The sequence below is a fragment of the Petaurus breviceps genome, unplaced genomic scaffold (assembly GCF_028583685.1).
Source record: "Petaurus breviceps papuanus isolate PSGF00001 unplaced genomic scaffold, PetGlider_PUasm1.0 90879, whole genome shotgun sequence".
NCBI classification, from domain to species: domain Eukaryota; kingdom Metazoa; phylum Chordata; class Mammalia; order Diprotodontia; family Petauridae; genus Petaurus; species Petaurus breviceps.
The window spans coordinates 14,985,724-15,003,404 of record NW_027187368.1 but is presented as its reverse complement, the minus strand read 5'-3'; the positions used below and the strand labels follow the sequence as shown (position 1 = coordinate 15,003,404).

At 38.4% G+C, this 17,681-nt stretch overlaps 1 protein-coding gene across 3 annotated transcripts in view; it reads right to left on the bottom strand.

Annotated features, from left to right (window-relative positions):
• The window catches only part of MAPRE1 (microtubule associated protein RP/EB family member 1), a 35,169-nt gene extending 17,748 nt beyond the window's left edge, over positions 1–17,421 (bottom strand). The window contains exons 1-2 of one of the 3 annotated variants that reach the window (XM_069073943.1): positions 17,282–17,421; positions 11,275–11,398 (exon numbers count right to left, since the gene is read on the bottom strand). In XM_069073943.1, coding sequence (XP_068930044.1) covers positions 11,275–11,395 — 121 coding nt within the window. In that variant the 5' untranslated portion in view covers positions 11,396–11,398; positions 17,282–17,421. Of the gene's footprint in view, positions 1–11,274; positions 11,399–16,978; positions 17,067–17,281 lie in introns of those variants that run through there. The other 2 variants (XM_069073944.1, XM_069073942.1) reach the window with 2 other exon arrangements.
• Positions 17,422–17,681: the final 260 nt, after the last annotated feature.

The window sequence follows — 17,681 nt, the reverse complement described above, 5'->3', positions numbered from 1 at the left end:
AGGAAATTTAAGTGAAGTGACTTGCCCAGGATCACACAACTAGTTAAGAGTCTGACATTGAATATGAATTCAGGTCTTCCTGACTCCAGGCCCATGGCTCTATGCACTGCTCCACCTAGTTTCCCCTCTAAATGAACAGCTCATAATCTAAAGCAGAAATTCTAAATCTACTGCCTGAAGAATGAGGTCAGTGATGTTCCTTCTGTACAAAACATTGAGAACCACTGAAACAAACCAGGAGGGATGGCAAGGAAAGGAATAAGCATTTATATAGTGCCTACCATGTACCAGGCATTGTGCTAAGCACTTCATAAATATTAATCTCATTTGATCCTCACAACAGACCCAAAGAGGTAGGTGTTGTTATTATACTCATTTTACAGCTGAGGAAACTAAAGCAAACAGCAGTTAAGTGACTTGCCCAGGGCCACACAGCCAGTAAGTGTCTAAGGGCAAATATGAACCAGGTGTTCCTGACTCCAGGCCCAGTGCTCTATCCACTGCTCCACTTAGCTGCTTCCAAAAAAAATGCCAAATTGGGCAAGCATCTACCATATGCAAAGTACTTGAGTACCTCAGAACACAAAAGGAGAGGTCAAAAGACAGACAAATCACATTTTTGAACTATTAAAATTATATTCTATCAGTACAAATGTAAAAAGAGAACATAAACAGAAATAAAGTTAAAGTATAGAGGCACTTATAAATGATAGCATAATATTCTCAAATACATCTCAGTTGTTCCATTAGTTTTTTATAACTATAAACCTATGTATGTATGTATGTATGCATAAATTAATTCCTGGTCCAAGTATAGTACACAAAACTATAAAAACTAAAATAACCAACAAATCATAATGTAAATTTCAGAAACAAATGCTTAAAGAGACAGGGAATAAAATGTTAGTCTTAGAAGTCATCTAGTCCTATACTCATTGTAATGAATAAACTCAGGACCTGAAATGTTATGAAATCTTCCCTGACTCAAACCCTCAATTCTTAGCATGTTAGTGGAAAAGCCAGGTCTCCAGACTGCTAGTACAATATACTTTCTGATACCAGTGGTTCCCAAGCTGTTCAAAACGAGGATTCCTATTTAACTTTATAAGAATTTCTCAACCACCTCCCCCAATGATAGTGGCTTTATTTATTTCTGTCATCTTTAATTATTTCTGTCATCTGAGAAAATACATGATAAAAAACAAGACAATCGGCAATACTTCTAAATGTATGTGAATTTTATTATAGTAATATTTATGCCTATCAAAAATATTAATATATACAAATACATAACATTTATTCAATCTACAAAATGGCATGGTTATACAATTGAATGCAAAATTCACAATCCCTTTGAAATAACTCTACTCTACATACAGTCAATAGATTGAAAAACACTCAACTAACCCACACTGTGTAACTCTTATAAGATGGAGATGGCTAACCAGGAACTGAAACTTGAGCTGGTCCTTAAAGGATGAGCAGAAATTAGATACAGAGGTCATTCCAGTAAGAAATAAAAAATGTGAACAAAAAACATCAAGACAACAATAAGTTCTATATCCAGAGAGATCTGCTTAAATGAAGTTTGACGTCCCACTGTTATTAGCAAAGTAGGGTGAAGAGTCATGTTGTGGAGAGTCATGAAAGTTAAACAAAGGAATTTGACCTTAATGAAGCTAGCATTCAAGTCACTATATATTCTTCAAGAGGGAGTGATATGATGAGAGCAGTATTTTAAGAAAACATTTGATATCACTATCAAATGAGATTATAAAGAGGAAAAGACTCAAAAAGATGGAGACTACCTAGAGAATTTTTCAGTAATCCAAGTATGGAAAATAAGTAACTGATTTAAGGTACTACCAGTGAAAATGGAAACAAAATGATAGGAGAGACTTCAAAAGAATTAACGACAAGACTAAATATGTGAGGGGTGGCCTCAGCGAGTAAGAGCACTGGCTCCAGTGTCGGGATGACCTGGGGATCGAATCCGGGCTCAGACACTTAGCATCCACCCAGAAACACCTAGCCGTGTAACCTTGAGCAAGTTACTCAACCCCAATTGCTTAGGGGTGGCCAGGAGGCTCAGCAAGTAAGAGCACTAGCTCCAGTGTCAGGATGACCTGGGGATCAAATGTGGGCTCAGATACTTAGCACCACACCCAGAAATAACTGGCCGTGTAACCTTGAGCAAGTTACTTAACCCCAATTGCTTAAAAAAAAAAAAAAAAGACTAAATATGTGAATTAAAAAAGAAAGAAGAAAAAAATAACTAAGATTTCTAGCCTGGAAAACAGAAAAGGAAAAGGAAGGAGGAACAAATTAAATTAGGGGAGAAAATGCTATTAGGACTCTGATATATTTAATTTATGATGACTGAAGGGGAGGGGCAATCACATAGAGTTGGAATTACAAGGCAGGAGGTTAAAGACTGGAAATACTCTTGGTACTCACTCCTCAAAAAAAAAAAAAAGATCCAGATCTACGTAGGGACTTCCAGTTTATGTGGGGACTTCCAGTATGAGAGTTCTTTCCATCAAGGTAGATCTGTAACTTATAGTTTAGAGAGCTGATTTGAGAGGTTAAATGACTTGCCCTTGGTCACACAACCAGCATCTGAAGCAGGTACTATGAGCTCAGACCTCTATGCATAAACTCATATAGCTTTTGAAATATCAACAATGCAATTCTAACAGAAAGGAAATTAATACATGAACAAAAATAGGACTGACTCCCTAAGGCTTGATATAACAAAGTCAAGTCTTCTTCTGAAATTAGCAGGTGAGATCAGAGGCCCCAGATCTGTCTAGAGATAACAAACACCTTCCTCCATGACATATGGTCATGAAGTAAACCAGATCTTAATCATCTGGGAAAGAGTTAGAAATTTTCCAGAATCATCAAAATAAAGAAGAGTTAGTGGAGGTGGATGACTAAGATCTATAAAAAGCAACAAGAACCCAGTATCTAGAATTTGGTGCCAGGTGGATATTTCTGATTTTGTACACAATCATTTCTCACCCTTGCTTTTATGTGTATACATATGTGTACATATACACACACATACAAACACATATGTATACACATACAGACAGGCATAACATATGCACACATTTACTTAGTATCTACATGACACATATTTTTTTCTTTATGGTTAACTAGGTTTGGAATAAAGCAAGGAAATAAAACTTTGTGTCAGAAATCAGTTTTCCAGTACCTATCCTTTGTCCTTCAAATTCCTCACAAAAATCCATTCCATTACAGGATTTTTTGATGACACACTGCAAAATATCACAACTGGGAAACTGTGGACTGTAATAATGGATACTAAACTTGCCAACTATGTTACTGCAATTTATCTTCTCCTCCTTCACTCTTCATATTTTATCTAATTAGAAGAAATGAGTAGAAGCTATCTATGTCCACTGGTGTTTTCAGAGAGGCCTCCCTCTGAACCAACCAGAGCTAGGTTTAGGTTTGAATGGTGTCAACACTCAAATGCTTAACTCACCAACAAAAACCACAAAAGGTCACCTGTCATTCATATGCTTTTCTTTTCAAAAGGAATCTATACCTACTACTGATAGCTTTTACTTGAGGGGAAGAATCTAGTTACCTTGAATTTATACTTATCTTTGAAATATTAAAGATATATGGCTGTGAATCAACAAACACCTAGGCACTAGAAAGCATTCAACTCACTAGTTTTTCCTATTAATTCACTTATGCTGGGGGGGGGAGAAGAGGGGAGGGCAGCCAAGATGGCAGCACAGAAGCAGGAAAACTCCATGAGGTCCCCCCATAACCACCTCAAATACCTATATGACTCTAAACAAATTTTAGAGTTACAGAACCCAAAGTGACAAAGAGAAACAAATCTCCTGCTGAAGGCAGCCTGGCAGGCCTACAGGAAGGGTCCATCACAGCTTACTGGGAGCTGAGTCCAGCACTTCATGAGCTCATGGTTTTAGCCCCAGGGAGGCCCGGACCAACAGCAGCTGGAGTGAACTTCAGGAGAGCAGATCACCAGCAGCTGTGGCAGTTTCCAGAATTATCAACCCACATATGCCAAAGACAAAGTAAAAGGTCAGTGTGGAACTTTGTTGGAACAGAATGGAAGAAAGCAGTCTGACCCCTGCCCACAGGGCACGAAGTGAAGGAGGTGCCAAGCCATAGCTGCTTCAGAATTCCTGGTCTCCAGATCTTAGAGGGACCAAGCAACCATTCAGAAGGTAATCGCTGTTGCTTTCACCTGCTTGGATCTGGATCACAGTCTTGGGTGGTGGTCCTGGGATGTGTGGCCAGTGAGCCAGAGCTTGTAGAGGTTGTAGAGAGGGCACCTCCTAATAGCTCTGGCAGCTGGGAAAACCCCAGCGATTGGGACAAAGCTCCCCTCTCTGTTAGCAGAGTTCTACTGTGGCAAAAAGCTCAAAAGTCAAGTAATTGAGTGGCAACATGAGCAAGCAAAGGAAGCAAAGCAAGCACACCAATCAAACCTTAGATTCCTTTTCTGGGGACATAAAGGATCAAAACATGGAATGGGAAGAACACAACAAAGTCAGAACTCCTGCACCAAAAGCTTCCAAGAAAAATATGAACTGGTCACAGGCCATAGAGGACCTTAAGAAGGATTTTGAAAACCAAATTAAGAGAAGTGGAGGAAAAATTGGGAAGAGAAATGAGAATGATGCAAGAAAATCATGAAAAGAGAGGCAACAACCTGACTGAAGAAAATAACAACTTAAAAAATAGACTAACTTGAGGTGGCTAGGTGGCACAGTGAGGAGAGCACCAGCCCTGGAGTCAGGAGGAGTTCAGATCCGGCCTCAGACACTTAACACAAAAACTAGCCGTGTGACCTTGGGCAAGTTGCTTAACTCCAATTGCCCTCCCCCCCAAAAAAAAGTTAAAAAAAAAAACAGACTAACTCAAACGGTGAAAGAGGCCCAAAAAGCCAATGAGGAGAAGAATGCCTTAAAATGCCAAATTTGCCAGAAAGAAAAAGAATTTCAGAAGCTCACTGAAGAGAATAATTCCTTCAGAATTAGACTGAAACAAATGGAAGCTAATAACTTTATGAGAAATCAAGATACTATAAAACAGATCCAAACAAATGAAAAAATGGAAGGCAATGTGAAATATCTCATTGGAAAAACCACAGAACTGGAAAACAGATCCAGCAGAGATAATTTAAGAATTATTGGACTACCTGAAAGCCATGATCAAAAAAAGAACCTAGAAATCATCCTTCAAAAAATTCTCAAGGAACTGAGTCAAATTTATAAGAATACAAGTCATTCCCCAATTGATAAATGGTCAAAGGATATGAACAGGCAGTTTTCAGAGAAAGAAATTAAAGCTATCTATAAGCACATGAAGAAATGCTCTAATTCACTATTGATTAGAGAAATGCAAATCAAAACAACTCTGAGGTACCACATCTCACCAGTCAGATTAGCTAAGATGACAAAACAGGAAAATGACAAATGCTGGAGAGGATGTGGGCAAACTGGAACACTAATGCATTGTTGGTGGAGCTGTGAACTGATTCAGCCTTTCTGGAGAGCAATCTGGAACTATGCCCAAAGGGCTATAAATACTTTCATACCCTTTGATCCAGCAATACCACTCCTAGGGTTATATCCCAAAGAGATCATAGAAATGGGAGAAAGACCCATATGTACAAAAATGTTTATAGCAGCTCTTTTTGTTGTGGCAAAGAACTGGAAATTAAGGGGGTGTCCATCAATTGGGGAATGGCTGAACAAGTTGTGGTATATGCATGTTATGGAATATTATTGCGCTATAAGAAACGGGGAGCAGGCGGTCTTCATATTTACCTGGAGAGGCTTAAAAGAACTGATGCTGAGTGAGAAGAGTAGAACCAGGAGGAATTTGTACACAATTACGGACACAACATATGTGTGATGACCAACTTTGATAGACTGGACTCTTCTCAACAATGCAGGGATATAAGTCAATCCCAAAAGACGCATGATGGAGAGAAAAACGTGCATCCAGAGAAAGAACTAGAAAGAACTAAATTTATATCCAGGTGGAAGCAAAATACCTAATCTTTTTTGTTCTCTTATTTGATTTTATGTCCTCTATACCATTTTTCATCCCAGCTGGTACAATCCATCCTTATAACCTGACCATTGTATAATGTGAAAGTATCTACAGATCCTATACTTGATTATAAGACGCCATGGGGGGGAGGGGAGGGAGGGGGACAAAATGTGAAATTCAAGGAATTGTGGAATTGAATCCTGTAAATTAAAAGGAAACAAATTAATAAATTAAAGAATTTTTTAAAAAAATTCTCAAGGAAAATTGCCCTGATGTTTTAGAACCAGAGGGAAAAATAGAAATTGAAAGAATTCACCAATCACCTCTTTTTTTTTTTTTAAAGCAAATAGGGTTAAGTAACTTGCTCAAGTTACTCAACTGGCCAGTTATTTTGTGTGGGTGTTATGTAAGTATCTGAGGCCAGAATTCAACCCGGGTCTCCCGACTCTGGGGCCGGCACTCTTACTCACTGTGCCACCTGGCCGCCCCCACCAATCACCTCTTGAAAAAGATCCCAAAAAGAAAACTCCTAGGAATATTATAGCCAGGTTCCAGAGTTCCCAGGTCAAGGAGAAAATATTACAAGCAACCAAGAAGAAACAATTTGAATATTGTGGAAACACAATCAGGATAACACAAGATCTAGTAGCTTCTACATTAAGGGATCAAAGGGCTTGGAATATAATATTCCAGAGGGCAAAGGAGCTGGGATTAAAACCAAGAATCACCTACCCAGCAAAACTGAGTATCATGTTTCAGGGGAAAATATGGTCATTCAGTGAAATAGAGGACTTTCAAGCACTCTTGATGATAAAACCAGAGTTGAATAGAAAATCTGACATTTAGATACAAGAAGCAAAAGAAGCATGAGAAGGTAAAGGGGGAAAAGAAATCATAAGGAACTTATCAAAGTTGAACTATTTACATTCCTACATGGAAAAACGATAATTGTAATTTATGAAACTTTTCTCAGTATGAGGATAGTTGAAGGGAATAGAAATGTGTGTATATGTATGTGTGTGTTTGTGTGTATACATACATATGTGTGTATATATACATATATATCTATATAGGAGAGTATATGGGTATATGAATACATATGTAAGTGTGTATATATGTGTACAGGTATACATAGACAGAGGGCACAGGATCAATTGAATAGAAAGGGATGATATTTAAAAAATAAAATTAAGAGGTTAGAGAGGAATATAATGAGAGGAGATGGGGAGAGATAGAATAGGGTAAATTATCTAATATAAAAGAGGCAAGGGAAAATTGTTACAATGGAGGGGAAGAACAGGATGGCCAAAGGGAATAAGTCAAACTTACTCTCATTATATTTGGCTTAAGGAGGGAATAACATACTCACTTATGACTATTTATAGGCAACCTACTAGTCCTTTAGTAGAATGTTTCTTTTGGGGAAACACTGTGTCTTATCACTGTATGGTACCATACTGGTATTTTCTAAAAATTACCATAAAACACAGCAAAACTTTCTAAGCATTCCAAAATGAAGAACATACCTCAGCCTTCACAAAGTGAAATGACTACTTATAAATTAATTAAAGTCTGTTTAGAAACTTCAATTGAGGGCATAAATGTTAACACTCTGCATTTAGACAAAACTTCCATTTTATACACGATTAAAGTGTTACAATTATTACCAATTTTTATATACTTCACAGTTCTAAAATGCACTCCTACCCAGGATAAGACTAGGAGACCTAGTCTCCAAAAAAAAATTTTTTTAAAGCATAATCCTATTTGAAATTCAACAATCCTGAGATTAAGTAGGTCAGGTATTAGTAACTTCATTTTAGAGGAGGGAACAGAGGTCCAGAACAACAAAGTAAACAGCCCACAGGCACACACAGCTAGCCAGGTGCAGAAACCCAACTTGAACCTAGGACTCTAATTCCTGGGGTGCAGTATTCTACCTACTATATTACTGCTTTATGCTACAAATTCCACTACCCAAAAATTAGCTCACAACCAAGCTTTTTACATTCCATTTTCAATTTGCAAACCTTTTTTTTAAACAAAATTAAAGTTATACCATACCATTTCTACAATATCAGTCTCAGCTCCACATTTCAATATATATTTGAGTACCTTAAAAGGGTGTTATAGGAATATAAAGTACCTATATGTACAGAAATATGGTATAACAGATACAGTCCTGGATTTGGAGTCAGGAAAACCTGGGTTCAAATCCCACCTGAGACACCTAATAGGTTTGCTGTCTAACCCTGGACAAGTCACTCAACCTCTCTAGGCTTCAGGTTTTCTTATCTGTAAAGTGAGAGGATTGTACTAAATGACCTTTAAAGACTTCTCTGGCCCCAAATCTATGATCCTATAACAGGGCTAGTTTTATTGAATATATTTTAAGTAGCCTGAGTTTCCCCAAAAAACTATGATCCTAAAAGGCCTACACTCTGGCGTGAATAGAGCACCAGCCTTTGAGTCAGGAGGACCTGAGTTCAAATTTGACCTCAGACACTTAATACTTACTAGCTGTGTGACCTTGGGCAAGTCACTTAACCCCAATTGCCCAGCCTTCACCCCTCCAAAAAAAAAAGTAAAAGGCCTACACTGTAGCCATTTAATTGTTTCTTGGGATCGGAGAGGTGTGGAATTGGAGAGGTAGCACAGCAGACAGAGCACCTGACTTCAAATCCAGCTTCAGACACTTACTAGCTGTGTGATCCTGGGCAAGTCAGCTAACTCTGTTTGCCTCAGTTCCTCATCTATAAAATGAGCTGGAGAAGAAAATGGCAAACCACTCTAGTTATATCTGCCAAGAAAACCCCAAATAGGGCCATGAGGTGTCAGATATGACTGAACAACAACTGGTATTGGAGATCCACCCTTCAAAAGATTCTGACACGGAATAGGAAAGCTAATGATCTCCAAGTTCTACAAATGGAAAGAACCACTTTAATTCTTCACTTGTAAAACTTGGGATTAAACCTTATAAGGATAGTAATGAGATCAACTAATGAAAATGATGCACAAGCACTACAGACAATAAGCAGTTACAAATTTACTGCACTCAGGAAATAACTATCACTATAAAGATATTTTCAAAATAGTTAAGAGATGCCTTATAGATAAAAAATTAAAGATAATTAATAATTTTTAAAAGAATTGCAAACTAGTATTATATATTATACTGAAAATTGAAAAATCACTAATAAGAGAAATACAAATCAAAAAATAACTCTGAGGTTTCATTGTACACTTAGAAAATTAGTATAAATGACAAAATATGCTAATGGGGAGGAGCTTTAGAAAGACAGAAAGAGCTGTGAATTGGTTCAGCTATTCTTGAAGACAATTTGGAAATATGTTTTTAAAAGTGATGAAATGGTATATACCCTTTAACCCAGAGATTCCACTGGTAGGCAAATACCCTAATTATAAAAAGGTCCCCTATATACCAAAAAACTCCTAGCAGCACATTCTCTTAAAAGTCAAGAACTAGAAAACAAATAGATTCTCATCTAGTGGGAAATGACTAAACAAACTGTGGTATATGAATGTACAGGTGGCATAGTGAATATAGAGTGGTGGAATCAGGAAGAGGCTTCAGACACTTGCTAGTTCTATGACTCTGGACAAGTCATTTACCTCCTCTGTGTGCCTCAGTTTCCTTATCTGTAAAATATGGACAATAATAGCATCTACCTTGCAGTGTTATTGTGAGGATCAAATGAGATAACATATAAAGAGCTTTGCAAATCTTAAAATACTATATAAATGCTAGTGATAATGATGAAGAATGTAATGAAATATTACTACTTCATAAGAAACACTGACTATGAAGAATACAAGTTGGCATAGGAAGACTTACATGAAACTAAGGGAAAGTAGAGTTAAGTACAACCAGGAAAACAATATCAAAAATGACCAAAACAACATAAACAAATAGAACAAAAAAAATTAACTGAATGCTGTTTAATTATACAAATTTGGCCCTGAAAAAGAGCTAAGAAAATCTACCTTCTTCCCTTCATTATAAGAAATGCAAAATTTAAAGATGAAACTGTAGATTCCTCTCTGAAAGCCAACAAATGGAAGTACTTGGCTATAGGAATAAAGCACCTAAGATATAACTGAAGTGAAGTTACAAATCTGGTAGATATTTGTAACGAACTTAAGAAATAGGAATTAACGTTTTCAACATAACATTACCTAGGTGCAGAGATGTATGGACTAATCATAATTTTGTTAATATCTCAACTGTTCCATGATAAGTAAAATAAGTTGTGGCAGAGTTTGCAGCATACTAGGAAATTCATTTCACAGCACTAAATTCACTAACAAAATGAAGCATATGATAGATTAAATTTTATTCAATATTTTAAATAGCGTTGAGTAAAAACAACCTATGGTTCTAGAAGGTATGTAGTACAGATATCTCTCTAGGATGAAGGATTTCTTACGTAAGGTAGGAAAGTGAACATCTTCAAACTTAAGGACATTAGCCTATTTAGACTAAACTGAGAAGTGGTAAAGAGATTAAAGATTTTCACGGAGTTTCGATCCCCCATTCCATAGCATGAAGGTAATATAAAGGGGGGAAAAAAGGTACCTACAATTTATCTTACATCTCATATGCATTACAGTCTTGAATATTATGACACTGAAACCTTCTATATCATGAACAGGCCTAAACTCAAACTTCTAAAAGAGATGGCTATTAAATCCATTAATGTGCTTAAATGGGATTCTGATACTGTCCTTAAGTTCCTTTAACCAAAAAAAGAGAAAAATCTAAACTTCAGAGTTTGAATTAATGTAAAACTACAACAGTAACACAATTAGTCAACTTAAAATAAATAAAAGAAATTTTAAATGACTTATTTTGGAAATCAAATAGTTTAGTGTTGGAATGTCAATGCTACAGTCTTTGGGTCAATGTAAAATCACCACCAAGACTAACAGTCTATGTAGGAAAACAAAATTCAGAGTTTAATGTCTGAAGAGAAATTCTAACAGCAGTGTGAGGAAGGTTTGCAGTCGGGAAGTTCTCATTACAGGATGTTAACACTTGATCAAGCTACTATAAGAAAAAACATCTTTATTGTATGTTGAATTTTGGAGACAAATACCAAACTAAGGTACTTGCTCTATACTAGTCAATTTAAGATTTGTTCATGATTTACAAGACTATTCTATTAATGACTTTCTTACCTGAACATAAGTGTTCAATCTTTGTCAAGGTCAACTGCAGAGATTCATTGATCCAGGCCAGCATATCATGTCGACTCAAATTATCACTAGTTACTGAAGTTGAATACACGTTAACGGCCATCTTCTATAATATGGGGAGGAAAAAAGAAAGTTTCACAATATGATAAGCATGTCAGAAAATTTGCTGGAAAATGGTCCACAATGTGACTTGCACAATATACAGATTGACTAAACCAGGGGTGAGGAACCTGCAGCCTCAAGGCCACATGTGGCCTTCTAGGTTCTCAGGTGCAGACTTTTGACCAAGTCCAAGTTTTATAGAACAAATCCTTTTATTAAAGGGATTTGTTCTTCAAAGTTTGGATTCAGTCAAAGGGCCATACCTGAGGACCTAGAGGGCCACATGTGGCCTTGAGGGCACAGGTTCCCCATCTCTAGATTAAACCATTCAACTAAGATCTCAATAATTGGGTCCCAATGAACAAGTAGCTTTGCACTACTTCCTAAATGTCCAACCAAAATGTCCAAATTCCTACTACCCATGAAATAGTTAATATCCAGCAAGAGAATCATAGATGCACAAATTTAGAGCTGTGATGTAGTAGAGATTTCTTATTCTACAAATGAAGAAATTGAGATCCAGAAAGGCAAATCTGCTCAAGTTCTCACAAGTAATGGGTGGCAAAGCTGGAATTTGAGCCCAAGTCTTCTGACATCAACAACAGCTGTATTTCCACTCTACTTATGCCTCAAATTGCCTTTTTTTTTTTTTGCTTTGCTTTTTGGGAGGGGGGAAGGCAGGGCAATTGGGGTTAAGTGACTTGCCCAAGGTGTCTGAGGTCAAATTTGAACTCAGGTACTCCTGACTCCAAGGCCAGTGCTCTATTGACTGCTCCACCTAGCCACCCCCCTCCCTCAAATTGCCTTTTTTATAGCCTGAAATGAATCACACAGGGCCAACCAATTTGAGGGAGATACATTCTGATGTGTTCAATTTAAACTCTAAACTTCCAACAAGCAATGAAAAAGGTGATTAAAGGTTTCATGAATTGAAACTGGCTAACATATAAAAATTATCTAACGTTTCTACTCAAATGCTAACAATCTGAAGAAAATGTCATCCAAAAAAAGGGAAAAGGACCTATGGCAACAAAAACATTTATAGCAGCTTTTTTTGTAGTAGCTAAGAATTGGAAATCAAAGGGATGCCCGTCAACTGAGGAATGGTTAAACAAACTGTGGCCTCTAATTGTAGTGGAATATTACTGTGCTATAAGAAATGACAAGCAGAATGATTTCAGAAAAACCTGGAAAGATTTACATGAACTGATGTATATAGAAAAGTGAACAGAATCAGGAGAACACTATACCCAGTAACAGCAATATTGTTCAATGAAGAACCGTGAATGACTTAGCTATCCTCAGCAATACAGTGATTCAAGACAAACCCAAAAGCCTAATGATGAAGCATACTATCAGCCTCCAAATAAAGAACTGACACTGAATGAATACAGACTGAAGCATGCTATTTTTCATTTTCATTTCTTTTTATTCAGTCTCCTTATACAAAACAACTAGTATGGAAATATTTTACATAATTGCACATGTATAACATATAACCTATATCTGATTGCTTATCATCTCAGGGAGGGGAGAGGGAAAGGAGGAAGAAAAAGAAAATATTAATTCAGACTTCATATGAAAGCTCTAATGACATCTATACAACTAAAGACCTAGAATACTATGACCACATCAAGATTATCTAAACAGAGTATCACCAACATGAGTATTCAACCAAAGTGCTATTTATCATGGCAAGGAAGTAACCCTAGGTTTTTGTAGTTAATATCATTGCAGCCTAAGTTATCAGGTTGTACAATCCTGGAAAAGCCTTGTGTATAGTTTTTGGAACAGACTGTACGTGCTTTCTGAATATGGACCTAAAGAAGTGCAGAAAGACTGACCACCAGTAGACTGGCCACCAAGTGATACATTTTTTGACCAAAGCAACCCATGGTAATCAAGTTTAAATTAGAATGTTCAAACTATCATGGTGACTATCCTCTAAGTATCAGCTACATGTAAACAATATGATGTGTAGTCAAGTTAATTAGGAGCAAGTCACTCAACAGTCACCATAGAGATAGCAATTATAAACCAGAACAAAATCCGAAACACCAATTTCTGAAAATGAATTATTTAAGAAGCAATTTGGTGTCATATAAATATTGAATTTGGAGTCAAAAATGCCTGGATTTAATTTTGCCTTAGATACTTAATAGCTGTGTGATCACATACAACTCATTTAATCTCTCCAGAGCCTCAATTTCCTTATCTATAAAATAGACATGATTACATTTATACTACCTACCTTCCTAGGTATCCTTGAGGGAAGGGTTTTTATACCTTCACACACTAGAAATGTTACTAACTTATTGTTTTGAATTTTTATTACTGCTATTATTATTATAATTAAAAATGGTCATTTTCCTCCTCTATAATGCATGTTGTCATTCCATGACAAAACTAATTAACAGAGAAACAATTCAGATAAGGAATGGAAATGTAAAGAAAAACTTGTGAATAGCTAAATATTTTTCTCAAAGCACTTACTCCTGGGGCAGCTAGGTGTCGAAGTGATTAGAGCACTGGCCCTGGAGTCAGGAGGACCTGAGTTCAAATCTGACTTCAGACACCTGACACACTTACTAGGTGTGACCTTGGGCAAGTCATTTAACCCCAATTGACCTACCTTCCCCCCTCCAAAAAGCAAAAAAAAAAAATTGAAGCACTTACTCCTGCTTTTTTACGTTTACGGTATGCCAATTCATATTAGGCTTATCTCTGTCTATATCTGATCACTCTTATTAGTCTGCAAGTCTCTTAACAGCAAGAACTAGGTCTTATTTATATTCCTCATTCAAGGTCTAGTATACAGTACAAAACTCATAAAAGGCACTTAGCAAGTGTTTATCTATTTAACGTTGAACTCAGAAAGGAAAATCCCATGTCTTGCCTTACAAAGCCAACACTGATCAAAATCCATACTACATCTCAGTGTATGTTTGAACAAAAGTCTAAAATTGCCAGGTACATAGGAATATGAAGCACACTTCATAGGTTTATGAGCAGATATAAATGAAAGAGAAGTCAGTCTCTAGCCTGGAGAAGGATATACTCTTATTTGCATAGCTCAAGTGTGCAACATGTGTGATGCATAATTTGTCAGGAAAGCTTAAAATCTAAGCAGATGGAGTGCTCGCCATATACATTCTAATATGCAATTTGAGTATATTTTAAACAGCCTTCTATCTTATGATTTTAAATCCTTTCATTTGTAGTATCATAATAATTAAGTCACTCACAGTACAGAATAGAAAACCAATAAATATATATCTCCTGTATATATAAATTTAATAAATATTCAAGTATTCTATCAATATCCTAAATATTCTGGAGAGAAGGCTAAATGTCATTGATGACCTGGATTTCTGCCCTGCCTCTGTCAGCTACAGGACTTTGTCATTTCTATAAGATTCACTTTCTTTAACTATAAAGCAGGGGAAACAAAGGTACTTTCTTAAAAAGAGACAGGTAGCTTAAGTTAATATCCTTATTTTACAATAGAAAAGTTTACAAAAGGCAGTACAGTAGAATGAGTGCTGTAGCTTAATCAGAGAACCTAAGTTTAAAGTCCAGCTTTGTCACCTTTGAGAACTTAAGCAAGTCACTTCACTTTTCTGCGTCTAAGTTTCCTCGTATGTAAAATGGAAAGGGTCAAAGTTACTTCTGAGGTTCATTCAGTTCAAAATCTATAATCCTGTAAACAACCCTGTGAGGTAAGTAATACAAATATTATCCCTGCTTTGTAAAGTAAGACTGCCTCAGAGATGTTAAGTGATTTGTCCAGGGCCACAAAGCAGTTAAAGGTTTTAAGCAAGCAAAACTTGAAACTAGCTCTTTTGACTCTAAGATCAGTAATCTTTTCCACTATATCATGTTTACTTATACTACCTACTACAGAAGATAATCATAAAGATCAAATGGTATGGCTATGAAAATGCTTCCTTACCTCTAAATTAAAGTAGCATAGCTATTAGGAGCTAGTCACTCAAATCCAGATACTCCCCCACATGTAATTCCAATCATCTGTCTTCCCTGGGATAGTTCCTATCCAGCCCCTACAGAGCACAAGTTCAACCTATTATGTGACTCCCTCACCCAACCCTTGACCCTTAACCCAAGTCTCAAAGCTGCCATGTGGCTGAAAAAGCAGTGTGACAATACAGAGTCAGGGCACCTGGAAAAAATAATATGATTCTCACCACCAGTATCACTTTGGTCAAGTCCCTTATACTTCCTGGGTTCCATTTTTCTCATCTGTAAAATGAGGTGGTTGGTTTACCAATTCTTAACTTTTTCTGTGTCATGCACCCTGCCTCTGGCAGTCTGATGAAGCCAGACTATGAACTCGTTCTCAGAACGTTTTTAAACATATAAAAGTTATCTTAGTAATCTTTTACCAAGGAAAACAACTGTATTGAAATATTATCTATATCTCGCTATGTATCTATGTATCTCTCTCTATCTTTCTATACATACACACAAACTTCTTCAAACAACTTCAAGCATCCCAGTTTAAGAATCTGCAGACTAGATCATCTCTTAAGGCCCTTCCACTTTAAAATCATGTGTGGCCACTAGCAAAGCCCCCCCCCCCCTCCCCCCACAAGTAATTCCAACCATTTAGCCTCCAGGGGCAGTCCCTACCCACCCAAGTCTAGCACAGCAAAATAAGATCTTGTCTCATGCTTCCTGTTCCAGTCTTAACCTCCAGTAGTGACAACAGCCTGCCATCTCTTCGATATGTAACTCGATGAGGCAACAGTATGGAGTCAGGCAAAAATGCTAATTAAGAGCTCAGTGTACAGGGCTGAGGTAGTGATAGTCTTCCTGTACGATGCCCTGGTAAGACTACATCTGAAGTTCTGTGTTCAGTTCCATGTACCACGTTTTAAGAAGAGTATTGATAAGCTAGAGAATAACTGAGAAGGGTGGTAATGGACCGTGAATCCATGCCAATTGCAGGAAATGGGGATGATTGGCTTTGGAGAAGAGAACACTTGGGGAAGCCACAAAAACTGTGTTCGAACATCTGAAAGGCTGCAAGTTTGATCCCACCGAGTAGAATTAGGTACAATCGTTGCTGAAAGTTGCTAAGGCACATTCAGGATTCATACAAGAAGAAAATTTCCCAACAATTGAAACAATCTAAATATGGAATGGGCTGCGTCCCCTGGTAGTGGCTTCCCTCTCACCAACCGTCTTCAAGGCAAAGCTAGCTGTCCACTTGTCAGATATGTAAAAGTATGCTTGACCAGGTATTCATTCCAATGCTGAGTCTGTGATTCTAATTCCAATCTTTAATCTACCAGGAGTATTCCCCACTATGCTATATTGCACAGCTCATCAGCACATTCTTCCTACAGTTATGCCACAGATTTCCTTCAGGGAAAATCCCTTCTTTGATTCCCCTCCCATCCTTCCCCACCCCCTTCCCCGCCATTTCACCATCTCAAAGCCATTCAGCTCCGGCTACTGGCACCCACCCCACTTCTACACAACCCATCCCAACCCTCTATCCCCGAACACATCTCTTCCTCCCTCCCAACTATACTATCTTTCGAAAATGCCCCCTCCTTACACCCTTCACGCCGCCGTGAGACCCCAACTTCCGGCCAAGGGATCTTCCTCACCTTCATCCCCTCCCCATTCACTCTCCCTGCACAGATACCCCTGCGCACGCGCACTCGCAGGGTCACGGCCCGACCCCTCCCCCACTTCCCCCTTCACAGGCTCCACGGGCTGAGCCGCCCGGAGCCCCCACAGGCCGCGGCTCCCGCCTTCTCCGACTCCCGATCCGAAACCCAGGCACCCGCCCTCCTGAGTTTCCCCCGCCCGGCCTAGGCCGCGCCCCCAGCCCGCGTCCCTGTCACCCACTCCTCACCGGCTTCTCGAGGCGCCGCTTCTCCTATCTCGCCGGCCCCCCAGTTCCGTCTAGGTCTCGTTCAAACCGCCCGACCCCGCCCGCGCGATGACCTTATACGCACCCCTCCTTTCCCCGACGCCGCGACGTAACAGTGCGTCACCCCGCCCGGCCGGCTTCTGGGAGGGGAAGAAGGAGGAGAGGGAGAAAAAGAGCCACTAAGAGAGGCGGAGCCTCAGCGCTCGCAGAACCGAAGAAAGGGCGCAGGGGGCGGAAACAAGGCTGGGGAGCTATGAAGGCATGTGGCCCACGGCAGCCAATGAGATGCCGACCTGCGTGCAGCCATGGACCAGCCCAGAATTCTCACCCTGGAGCGCAAGGTGTGGCTCGGACCACCGAGTCAAAGCGGCTTAAAGAATTA